At 34.6% G+C, this 12,290-nt stretch overlaps 1 protein-coding gene across 1 annotated transcript; it reads left to right on the top strand.

Annotated features, from left to right (window-relative positions):
* The first annotated feature begins 949 nt into the window (after window positions 1-949).
* LOC141667032 (DNA-directed RNA polymerases IV and V subunit 2-like) lies at window positions 950-11,520 on the top strand. Its single transcript, XM_074473333.1, has 8 exons — window positions 950-1,112; window positions 2,921-3,352; window positions 4,244-4,456; window positions 6,400-7,292; window positions 7,866-8,157; window positions 8,407-9,342; window positions 9,820-10,091; window positions 10,660-11,520. Exons 2-8 carry the CDS (start codon window positions 2,924-2,926, stop codon window positions 11,159-11,161), a joined length of 3,537 nt encoding a protein of 1,178 aa, XP_074329434.1. The 5' UTR covers window positions 950-1,112; window positions 2,921-2,923; the 3' UTR covers window positions 11,162-11,520.
* The last annotated feature ends 770 nt before the right edge of the window (window positions 11,521-12,290 follow it).

Below are 12,290 nucleotides of genomic sequence, written 5' to 3'. Positions count from 1 at the left end.
AATAAATAACTTATAAGCGATAAGTAGATAAATACTTATAAGTTATGTAAGTGTTTAAATAAAATTATTTATAAGTCATAATTTTGTACTTAAATGAACTAAAATAAATAAATTTTTAAATATAATTATCTTAATCGTGAATTTAATATTAGATTAAAATTTACAAACATATATTTTAAAATTAAATAAATAAAAAAACAAAAAATTATAATAAGTTGAGAAAAAATATGTCCTTGCTAACATTCAATTTATTAGCTTATAAGTTTTAAATTCGGCTTATAAATTGAATCGACAAACAGTGATCGATAAGCTCTAACGGGCTTATAAGTGACTAATAAGTTTGCACACAAATAGACCCATAATTTCCAAATTCTAATGGCACAAGTAGAGGTGACAATTCGTTTCGTTGTATACTTTCGTGTTTCGTGTAGTGAATGACAAACACATATCTAAATCGTTTAGCAAGTACAGGTAAACACATATCCGCAACTCATCGTTTCGTGTTCATTTCGTGTATAAAAATAAATTAATAAATATTATATAGTTGGATATAATTTTACATATATATATATTAAATATATATTTACATATAACGATATATTTTTGGATATATTTTTATAAATATATGTGAATTTTATGTATATATATATTATTAAAGTAATATGTATATTTATATAAATGAATATATAAATATTTAAAAAATTATTAATAAATTTATTATTTTGTGTATTTCCGTGTCGTGTCGTGTATTAAAGGGTAAACACATATTTGTACCCGTTTATATTTTGTATTTTTTAGTGTCGTGTACTTTCATATTCATGTATCAAAAAACTGAACACATATTCATTTATATCGTATCTTTCTCGTGTCTTTTTATCGTGATTATGAGCTCAGGCACAAGACGGGGGGCAAAAGCGTAATAGACTCCAACGTCCATTCAGCAATTTTAAACACACACAAACACTGAAACACACTCTCTTTTGAGTGTAGTGAGAGAAACCAGGGAAAGTCCTTCCTTTTCTAAACCCTAACATTTTCTTGATCATTTTATCCCCAAATTCTCTCACAAACCCTAGAATTTCCTTAATTCAAGCTAGTATACTGCTTTTTATGTAAGTCTCATCCTCTATTTTACCTTTTCTCTCTTCATTTAATTAAGTTTTTGATTTCAGTTTGTGATGCACTGTTATGTTTACAATTCGAGGTTTTTTAGTTTTGCTTGTATATGTACTATATTTATGCATAAACACTCTGTAGTGAGCTTAATGTAAGTCTCTCTCCCCCCTCGCTCCCTCTACCCCCTCTATCTCTCTATCTCTCTCTCCCTCCCTCCCTTCCTCTCTCTCTTCTTTGGCTTGTTAGTATACTTATCGTAAAATTGTTCGGAGAATGTATAGGAAAGTATGGAAATTATTTGTAGAGTTTCATTTTGTTTTTGCATGTGAGATACATTTGAGGTTTGTTGTTGTATAATGTGGTTTTAAACTTTGTATTTAACATTTTGTGAGGATACTTTTTACTTTTATTCGGAGGTGATTATTATTTATTGCATGGAAATGGTTTCTGGAGACTTTTTGATTTGGGGTTTATGTTTTATAGCACATTATTGATTTAGTTTTGGCCTTGATGCTCCTAAGAACATACTCACCTAACTTAGGTGAGTACAACTAGTTTTTTAATGTGAATGCACGAGGGGTATTATTGTAATAACAAAATTTATTTAAAAAATTACAACTATGCCATTTTTCTCTTTAGTTTTCACCCGGAAGGTGGGGTCATAGAGTTATTTTTGGGGTTAGATTGGGAAGTTTGTAGTTATTCGAATATCATATCTCATACCTCTTAGAGCAACTCCAACCGAACACTATAATGCTATTATAGTGTAATTTATAGTGCAAAACCTACTCCAATGGAACATTATAATGGTGTCAAAGTTACACCAAATAAATAGAGTGACACCAAATTTATGGTCAAAAGTACATTTGGTGTAATTTTTACACCAAATTTGGCGTCTTTCATAATTCCCACACTACCCTTATATTTGTTAACAAAAACAAATTTATTCCCACTATATCCCATTTATATCCTATTATATCCAAACAAGGTATCTGCTTTTGGAAAAGTAAGTATCTCATTTCTCTATTTAGTTTAAAGTATAGTGTAAATAGGTTGGAGTTGGTTTTGTAAATGTTGTAATTTTAACACTAAAATAGTGTAAAAGCTACACCATTTTAGTTTCATAGGTTGGAGATGGTCTTAGGTATACTCAAGAGTCAAGAAATTTAACCTCAAGAAACCTTTAGTCAGCAGAGGAGGGGGGGGTTAACATTTTGTTGATCAACTTACCCATAAAATCATTATTTGATTTCAGCTGGTTAAAATTTCCAAAACTCGTAATATTGATATCCAATTGATGTTAAAGCTGAACTCAATTTGATTTCAGCTGGTTAAATTTTCTGTTCAAAATTTTGGGTTTTTTAGAATATATATTTCAAACCAAAATCATGTTGTGCATTTATTTATGTATCTCTTTGTTTTGTCTTTTTTGTATTCATATCAGTAAATCGCTTGCAGAATATAGACAAAAGTGCCGGAATTCATTTTTTAGGGATTTTGGGTTTTAAAATGTAAAATGTGGTTTCTGACTTCGTATTTAACATTTGTGTGGTTTTTTTTTCTTTTCTCTGCAGTTTAAAATCTAGGTTGATGTTTTATAGCAGATTTCATGTTTTGTTTTGGGAGTGTAGAATGCAAAACTGAGAAGTTGAGGTTGTAGAATTCTATTTGGGGTTAGATATGGAAAGTGCTTAAAGTTAGTTGTGTATTATTGTAAAGTGCACGAATATCATGCTGCATAGGTATAATGGAGTTGTAGTGTAGAATTGTAAACTTAATTTTTGTTTTCATTTGTGATTTGTAGGTAATGGGCCGTTCTTGTTACATGGATATAGACATAGACGACCTCTTTGAGGATGATTTAGGGGATCTAGGAGAACCGTTTCTAAACAGTGTTTGTAAAAAAGCAGCAACATCATTTTTCGAACAACACGGGCTGATCAGTCACCAGCTGAACTCATACAATGATTTTATTAAACATGGTATTCAGAATGTCTTTGATTCCATTGGCGAGATCACCGTCCAGCCTGGTTATGATCCATCTAAAAAGGGTGATGGTGACTGGAGGTATGCTTCGGTGAAGTTTGGAAAGGTCAAGCTTGCGCGGCCAACATTCTTCACTGGTGAGAAGTTTTTCAATGATAATGCTATAGATTTCGTTGACTTCTATCCCAGACATGCTCGCCTTCAGAATATGACTTACTCTTCAAAGATGAAAGTTGAGGTTCATCTTCAGGTAATATTAAAAAGAGCTGTAACTATTTTTTCTTCTTTTCCGGTCCCCTAATAAGTGAATGTGTGGATGTTGAGTACTTCGCTGAAGTTAGCAAGTGACACTTTCTTGGATTCTAAAAGCGAAAGCTTTAGAATGACCTTTGTTTCTGAGCAAAACTAGTAAAGAATCTATAATGGTTACAAGTATAATTTGAATTTGACCAATTGAACTACACTATGCTAGCATTTTCATGATATTTTGACATCCCTTCCTTTCTTTTTGACTTGCTCCGAAATGAACTGTTATAACTTCTGTTACTTGATACAGTCCAGGCTTGGTGATGCCAGATTGTGTTGCCATTTCTTTTTATAAGTTGTACACCCATGTCTGTTTTACTTTTACAAATACAGCCATGACAATTATTTGTAATCTATCGGAATATCTTTCAGCCCCATGACTTTGTTGTTTATACTAATGTGTATTTGAAAGCTTTGTTTAAGTAGTATTACAAATCAACTGCAGGTCAAACAATGGTGTCATTTTCCTACAAATATATTTTTACTAAAGACTTGAGATTTAGTTATTTGTATATATGATCTTTTGGTATAAAACTTTCCTGACAGGAGAATTTGGTGGGCAAAAAAGGTGTATATAGACTTTAGATTAAATTCTGCAATTTCCATAATTGCTTTCACTGATGACCGACCAAACATTATATCCTGGCAAGTTGCACCTAGAGCAGTAAATCAAAAAAACTCCTTGGACAGTGTACAGGCAACGTGATGTTGCCATAATCTATATACTGTTAACTATTTGTAAAATTCATTCATAAAATGTAAGACTGAAACAATCTCCTCGCCTTGGTTGTAATTATTTATATATCTTATTCTGGTTGTGCTTGTGTATATTTAGGTATATACGCAGAAGATGGTTAGGAGTGACAAGTTTAAAACTGGCAAAGAACAGTATGTAGACAAGGCTGTTTGTAAGGAAATTCGGGAGGAGATTCCTATTGGAACGCTTCCGGTGATGGTGAAATCTGATTTATGCTGGATGAAAAATGCGAAGCAAGATGATTGTGATTTTGATCACGGTGGCTATTTCATAATAAAAGGAGCTGAGAAGGTTAAGAGTTTGTTTTTCTTTTCTTGTCTTGCGTATTATACTTACATAAGGAACATATGTTGTGTTTGCTTGGGGAGAATGAAATGAAATGGAATTAATGAAATTAAAGGGGTATAAAATAACAGAGGTAGGAGGGAAGGCTTGATATAAAATGAATAGGTGCAAAATCTCTTTGATGAGAAATGTGAAGAATATGGGTCTGGTGGAGAATGGAACATTCCTTCAAAAACTGAGGAGTATAAGCTCTAGTTCAAGTTTGTTAAGAATGGAATTGATGGACTAAATATTTTAAACATTCACTCATTTTGTAGTTCAAATTTTAATCTATTCCTTCCATTTCATTCATCCCAACCAAACACAATAATTGCTTACATTCTGAATAAAACTGGTTTTAGCAGTTGTGTAAAGTGGTCTGTGGTGTATAAAGTGTTCTGCTGTCATATTTGTCAGCTGGTAATATTCTCGAAATGTATATCTATACTGTATCATTTTTTTGGTTTGGTATAATTTGAACTCGTGATTTAGAAGCCAGTGAATATTTACGGACTTGGGATTTAGCCAATCGGAACAGTGTTGTGCAATCTGCATAGCATTGCCATTGCTTAAGCTTTCCCAAACAACTAGTTTCTGTGGCTCATATACTTACTGATTTACTGCAGTATCACTTCTTTTTGTAACAAAGTCTAATTTGTGAATAGACCTAGTAGATAGCACGTTTGTATATATTGCATATTAAAAGGAATTAGGCACTTGTCTTGGAAAATGCATTATTTTTTTTTACCTAGTAAGTACATTTTCCCGGATAATAACAGGAAAAGGCGGGAAGCTACCGCTTCTAGAATGCAAGCTTAACACCCAAATAAATAATTCCAGTTCACAATACAGATTGAGCCATCACATCCCTGAGGCTGATGCCTAGTTTTATGATTTGAGGGGGAATGAACCAAATCCTTAATTGACATACAGGGAGGCGTAGGATTGTACAGGTGTAACTGTGTAATACACTTTTGGCTGTTAAACAATTTAACGTGTCAAATCTTGTTCCTAAAGGTCTTTTTTTAGCTGAGTCCGTAAACTGACAAAGAACTACCTAGCCAAATGCCTCCTACATCCAGGTTAATCGACAGATAGATGAAACCAAAATATTTAAACAAATTGCACACCTTGTTTTTCAAATAACAGTAATCATACTCCTGACCGCCCGTAAGAAGAGAAACCTAATTGCCCTAGAAAAGTATGAACTCTCAAACGGTATCTCATCTAACACCTATCAATCACAATCCAAAAAATTCTGAATGAAGGCATTATGGTATTATTCATCTCACTTGCTATAAATTAAAAATCAGAACTTAACTTTATCAGGACCCCTAATATATTTGTGTGTTCACATTCTTGGACTCTCTGATTGAAGTTGCTTTTAGATTGTTGATAGTTTTTTTTAAAAATGTTCTAAAGATTGTTTTATATGCATAGCAATATTATAAAAAGCTGTTATATATATTAGCTCCCTAAAGAATGAAATAGCCAGTCATTCATATATTGTGGCAGTATAGATTATTGTTTCTTAGTAAGTGGTTGGTTTCAGCTTCAGAACAAGTACTCTCTCTGCCCCCCTAGGTAGTATACATTGGGGGACGGGGGCTCGACACGCATTTTAGGACTCCTTTAAAGTATAGTTCCGTAAATAATTTTTAATTTCTTTTCATCTGAATAAAAATTTGTTGTTTAAAGTTTAATACAAAAAAAGAAGAATTCAAAAATATATTATGGAAGTATACTTTATATTTACCTTAAAATGTGTGTCGAGAATTGAAAAAAACTGTATACAATTGGATAGGACAGAGGGAGTAATGTTCATGTCCGAAGCATTTGATGAATTTAATTGTTATATTGTAAAGCACGTGTGTAGTTAAAAACTATTTTTCTTACTCAATCCACCGCAGACCTTTGTTGCTCAAGAACAGATTTGCTTGAAGAGGCTTTGGTTGACTAGTAGTCCCTCTTGGACTGCTTCATACCGTCATGCTTTTAAAAGAAAAAGAGTCCATGTAAAACTTCTAGACCCTAAAAGTGACGACATTGGAGGTGGCGAAAAAATTCTTACTGTGTATTTTTTGGGGATGGAAGTTCCGATATGGATATTATTTTTTGCTCTTGGAGTATCGTCTGATAAAGAGGTTGTTGATTTGATTGATGTTGATCTTGAAGATGGCAGGATTGTGAATATTATGATTGCATCAATTCACCATGCTGACAAAGAGTGTGATGAGGAGTGTGGTGTGAAGTTCCGTAGAAGAGGAATGGCTCTTAAATACATAGAAAAGAAACTTAAAAGTTGCCCATTCCCCCCTGCAGAATCTGTCGAAGAGTGCATTAACAAATATCTCTTCTCCGGTCTCACTGGGTTCAAGCAGAAGGCTCATGTTCTTACCTATATGACTAAGTGCCTCTTGCAGGGTTATACTGGTCGTAGAAAAGTTGATAATAGGGATGATTTCAGAAACAAGAGGTTAGAGCTGGCTGGTGAGTTACTTGAGCGCGAGCTTAAGGTTCATCTTAAGCATGCTGAGAAACGCATGGTCAAGGCTATGCAGAGAGATCTTTACAAGGATAAAGTGGAGTTTATTGAACGCTATCTGGATTCATCAATTATTACGAATGGACTTTCAAGGGCATTTTCCACAGGGAATTGGTCTCATCCATACATCAGAGGGGAAAGGACCTCCGGTGTAGTGGCAAATCTTGGTCGAACAAATCCATTGCAGATGATAGCTGAAATGAGGAGAACACGTCAGCATGTTGATTACACAGGGAGAGTTGGTGACGCTAGATACCCGTTAGTAATTCTATTTATTAACTTCTGTTCAGCATTCTAATTTTATTATTTTATATCTTGGCATTTGCTTGTCGTAAATAAAAGCTCAGATACAACTGCAATGTTGCTTGAACATAATGTTTAGTAGTAATTTATTTGACAGGTTACCAGATATTCGGAGCCAATCATCTGCTTTTCTCTTCTATATTTTGGGAAATTTGTTTCTGCGAATTTCCATCTTTGTAATGATTTTTTTTTTATTACTTATTATAACAAGTTTCAAGCTACAAATAAATAAATAATGCATGTATAACATAGTATATATTTACCTGAAGAGTTTGTGCACTAAAAAATTATGTAATTGAAAATTCAGACAATAGATTTCCTTCTCTATTTATTTTGCTCGGTGAAATACTGCAATTTGATGGGATTTAATAGGCTGCCTTTTTCTGTCTTGTGACTGGGAATCTGACTGTAGGTGCCTAGGTGGTTATAGTTTCAACTCTTTTAGAAGTAATCTTATCAACTTTTAGAAAATTTCTTGAGTAAAGATGTGGACCCTTTTTATAATTATGTATAATGCTGCTGGTGCAGGCACCCTTCTCACTGGGGGAAATTGTGTTTTCTTTCTACTCCCGATGGAGAAAATTGTGGCCTCATAAAAAATCTTGCTAGCACTGGGCTTGTCAGTACCACTGTATATGAGCCGATTGTTGAAAAATTACTTGATTGTGGCATGGAAGAATTGGTAGATGATACTTCATCTTCTCTTAATGATAAGGACAATATATTTCTGGATGGGGAACTGGTTGGATTGTGTAGAGATCCTGCATCATTTGTCGCAGAATTAAGAAATATGCGACGCTCAAAAGAACTTCCCCACCAGGTTCTCTTCTATAACTCCGCCTGTATGCTCCTGGCTTGTATTGAGTGACTACATAATTAACTGTTGATCACAGGGACAGACCTATGATGCTTTGTTAAATATTTTTGCACCTCTAATCTTTGCTTATATTTGGTTCCTTTTAGTTTTGGAGGACATCTTGTCTTGTCCTCCACTTGTAATTTCTTTTCTCATCTTAACTAAATAATTATTGTTTGGGCTCTTAGTCATTGTACTGGATATTTTTCATAGGTGGAGATTAAAAGAGATGAGAAAAATAGAGAAGTACGCATATTTTGTGATGCTGGGAGGATTTTACGGCCTCTTTTGGTCGTCCATAATTTGAAAAAAATTAAATTACTCAAAGGGGGAGATTACTCTTTCCAGACACTTTTGGATGCAGGAGTGATTGAGCTGATTGGAACTGAAGAGGAGGAAGACTGTTCCACAGCATGGGGCATTAAATATCTCATGATGCAAACTAGCGGAGATCCACCCAAGAAATACACACACTGTGAACTTGACATGTCATTTCTCTTGGGTTTAAGCGCCGGACTGACACCCTTTTGTAATCATGATCATGCAAGAAGGGCCCTCTACCAATCACAAAAGCACTCACATCAAGCCATTGGTTTTTCTACCACCAATTCAAGTATCAGAGTAGACACAAATACAAATCAGTTATATTATCCTCAAAAACCACTTTTTCGGACGATGCTTTCAGAATGTCTTGGAAAAGCAGAAAACAGGATGCTTCCCAAGCCTGAATTTTACAATGGGCAGTGTGCTATTGTAGCTGTAAATGTTCACCTTGGTTACAACCAGGAAGATTCCTTGGTTATGAATCGCTCTTCACTAGAGCGGGGCATGTTTCGATCTGAGCACATTCGAAGTTACAAAGCTGATGTTAATAACACAGAAGCTACTTTAAAGAAGCAAAAATTAGAGGATGCAATAAACTTCGGAAAGATCCCAAGTAAAATTGGTCGAGTTGACAGCTTAGATGAGGACGGTTTTCCGTTTATTGGTGCAAACCTGCAGACTGGTGATATCGTCATTGGAAAACATGCAGAATCAGGGGTTGATCAGAGTATTAAACTGAAGCATACTGAAAAGGGAATGGTTCAGAAAGTAATACTTTCTTCGAATGATGAAGGGAAAAACTTTGCTGTAGTATCTCTGAGACAGGTGATCTTGTGTTCTTAATATGTTTTCAGTTTTGCACATGTATTCACTATAAATATTCATCTTCATTTAAAATTCTCTCAGGTATCTTCGTATATGAATTCTTCCGTGTGCATGTATATGAATTCTTCCGCGTGCATGCATATTTGATGCTAATATCTCTGTCTTATCACATGTTTAAACAATTTAATTTTTTCTCCTGTATGTAGTTCTCATTTATTTTGTTTTAGTTTATATCTCTTGAAGATGATTCAACTTACAGCTAACATGCTTGCATTCTCCAAGATTAGCTAGATGTTTTGCGTAGTAAAATATTTAAATGAGACAAACATATAAGATAATAGTTATATAGTCTCATGGCTTCTGATTTCCCCTCACCCTTAACGATCACCTCTCTGATGTTCTCTCCTTGCATAAGGGCCAAAACAATGGGGAATACTTTGCATTATTATCGCTTATAAACTTGACTTTATTGTGTAGGTTCGATCCCCATGTCTCGGAGACAAGTTTTCTAGCATGCATGGGCAAAAGGGTGTTCTAGGTTTTCTGGAATCTCAGGAGAACTTCCCTTTCACTGCTCAAGGAATAGTTCCGGATATTGTCATAAATCCACATGCATTTCCTTCACGCCAAACTCCTGGCCAGCTTCTGGAGGCTGCTCTGGGAAAAGGGATTGCCCTTGGGGGTAAAGAAAGATACGCCACCCCTTTCTCCACTTTGTCAGTTGACGCCATAACAAATCAACTTCACAGGTACAAATGTCACACTCGAAGCATTAAGGCACAAGTATAATACATATTAATGTTAACAAATAATTTTTTTTGGTTTGCTTTGGATGTCTTTCTATTTACGTGATTTGCTCACCAAACTGGAGAAGGCTTGAAAAAAAATAGTGATGCAGGATCTTTGTTTTATAATGTATAATATCATTATGGAATATTTAGGAAAGTAAGATTTCTAACAAAGTAAAAAGAAGTGAGAAATTATAAGTAGGTCTCACGCCTAGACTTGTACACCACAAATTAGCAGAGCTTCTGAGGTTGTTTCTAAATTTTAGTATTATATACTGTCCCCGTTAGACACAGTATAGCATGAGGGAACTTTGAAATAAGTTCCTTAATTTCAAAAGAGATCCATCATCCATCACCATGAGCGAAGTGCCAACTCAAATTTGCAGCCTGAAGTTTGTGCTTTATGTCCCTTTTGTGATTTACATTAGTTGGGTATGCATTTGATCGAAATTAAATTGCTTCAACTTGTCGACAAACAACTATAGCGAGGCTGGTTTCTGATTTACCTATCTTTGTACACGAATTGAAGGGCTGGTTTTTCTAGATGGGGAAACGAAAGAGTTTACAATGGTCGAACCGGTGAAATGATTCGTTCCCTGGTATTTATGGGCCCAACCTGCTACCAGCGCTTGATCCATATGGCTGAAGACAAGGTGAAGTTCAGGAACACGGGGCCTATTCATCCTCTCACTAGACAACCAGTTGCTGACAGGAAGCGTTTTGGAGGAATCAAGTTTGGGGAGATGGAGCGCGATTGCCTGATAGCTCATGGAGCCTCAGCTAATTTGCACGAACGTCTCTTCACACTCAGTGACTGCTCACAGATGCATATCTGTCGTAAATGCAAGCACCCCGCAAATGTGATCCAAAGGACGGTAATGGGTGGGCGCAAGATTCGTGGCCCTTACTGCCGTTATTGCCAGTCTTCTGAAGACATTGTCAAAGTGAGTGTGCCTTATGGGGCGAAGCTACTTTCCCAGGAGCTTTTCAGCATGGGCATATCTTTGAAGTTCGAAACTCAATTATGTTAAGATTTCCCGTGGCATCAAAGGCTCATTTCCGTGAGCTAGATCATGAGTTCGAATCCCAGTCAATCCCCCACCTGTGCTTGAAAAATTAACAATTTTCCAGAAGACGAGAAGACTGTTATTTGACTGTTATTTTGAGATCTACACAGTTTTATTAATATTAATGGTGGAAACTTTGGTGGTGTAGTATTTCAGATGCCTTGTATGGATCTCGTTGGTAGTAGAGTCACTTTTTACCTTAACAGCAAAGTTAATTTGTTTGTTTGGTGACTTTATGTTAGAGATGAAGTAGATTCTTCATGAAAATGCTCAAATTTTTTCATTTCAAGGGTTCCAGGAGAATTTATATTTTAGGAGTCCTATCTATGATGTCAATCTCCTTTTAGTTTGAAGTCTTAACCAAGTTAAATTCTCAGACAAATGCTTAAATTTGGATGGGCTTCCACCAAGAAAAGATATATTACGGTTTTGTCATTGTCGGAAATTGATAATATAGTTATTTTGAACATACCTCGGTGCAGTGATTGTTATTTCCTACTTACAGAAGCTGTTTTGGATTATTTGTATTTTGTAATATGTAGATGAGATCTGTTAGAGACGGACATGGATTTTCTAAATTTTGAAAACTTCACTTTCTGAGATTTTTTATATGAAAAGTAGTTAATCTGATTTGTTGAAGTTCATATGCTCGGTCAAGCATCTCCATATTCGTTGGATAAATATGAAGTCTACAAATAACAAGAATTTAATTAATTAATTTTTTTTATATATAAAGATGAATGAGTTTATGTAACGGAGACCTGCAATAGGTCTTGTCGGAAAGGATCTGTGTTTTTGTTGCAATAGGTGGAATGATACGTATAACATCTTGCAAGTACAATACAATTATTTATAATAACCAAATAATTTGTTGTACCTATATTAAAAATTAAACTCAACACTAAATATATTTGCTTTTATGTCGGTGTACTGAATTTGCATAGTCAAATACTCACTCAATCCTATTTTAATAGTTCACTTTATAAAATTAAAATTTTTCAAAATATTTGTCATGTTCATTAACTCATGCAAATTTTATAGTTTTAATATTGATTAAAAGACCATTCTCGTAAATGTACTTGTATAAAAATTG

Source organism: Apium graveolens, chromosome 6, assembly GCF_009905375.1.
Source record: "Apium graveolens cultivar Ventura chromosome 6, ASM990537v1, whole genome shotgun sequence".
NCBI lineage: Eukaryota > Viridiplantae > Streptophyta > Magnoliopsida > Apiales > Apiaceae > Apium > Apium graveolens.
Note: the sequence above shows the minus strand (reverse complement) of the source record. Positions and strands in the feature narration are given on the sequence as shown.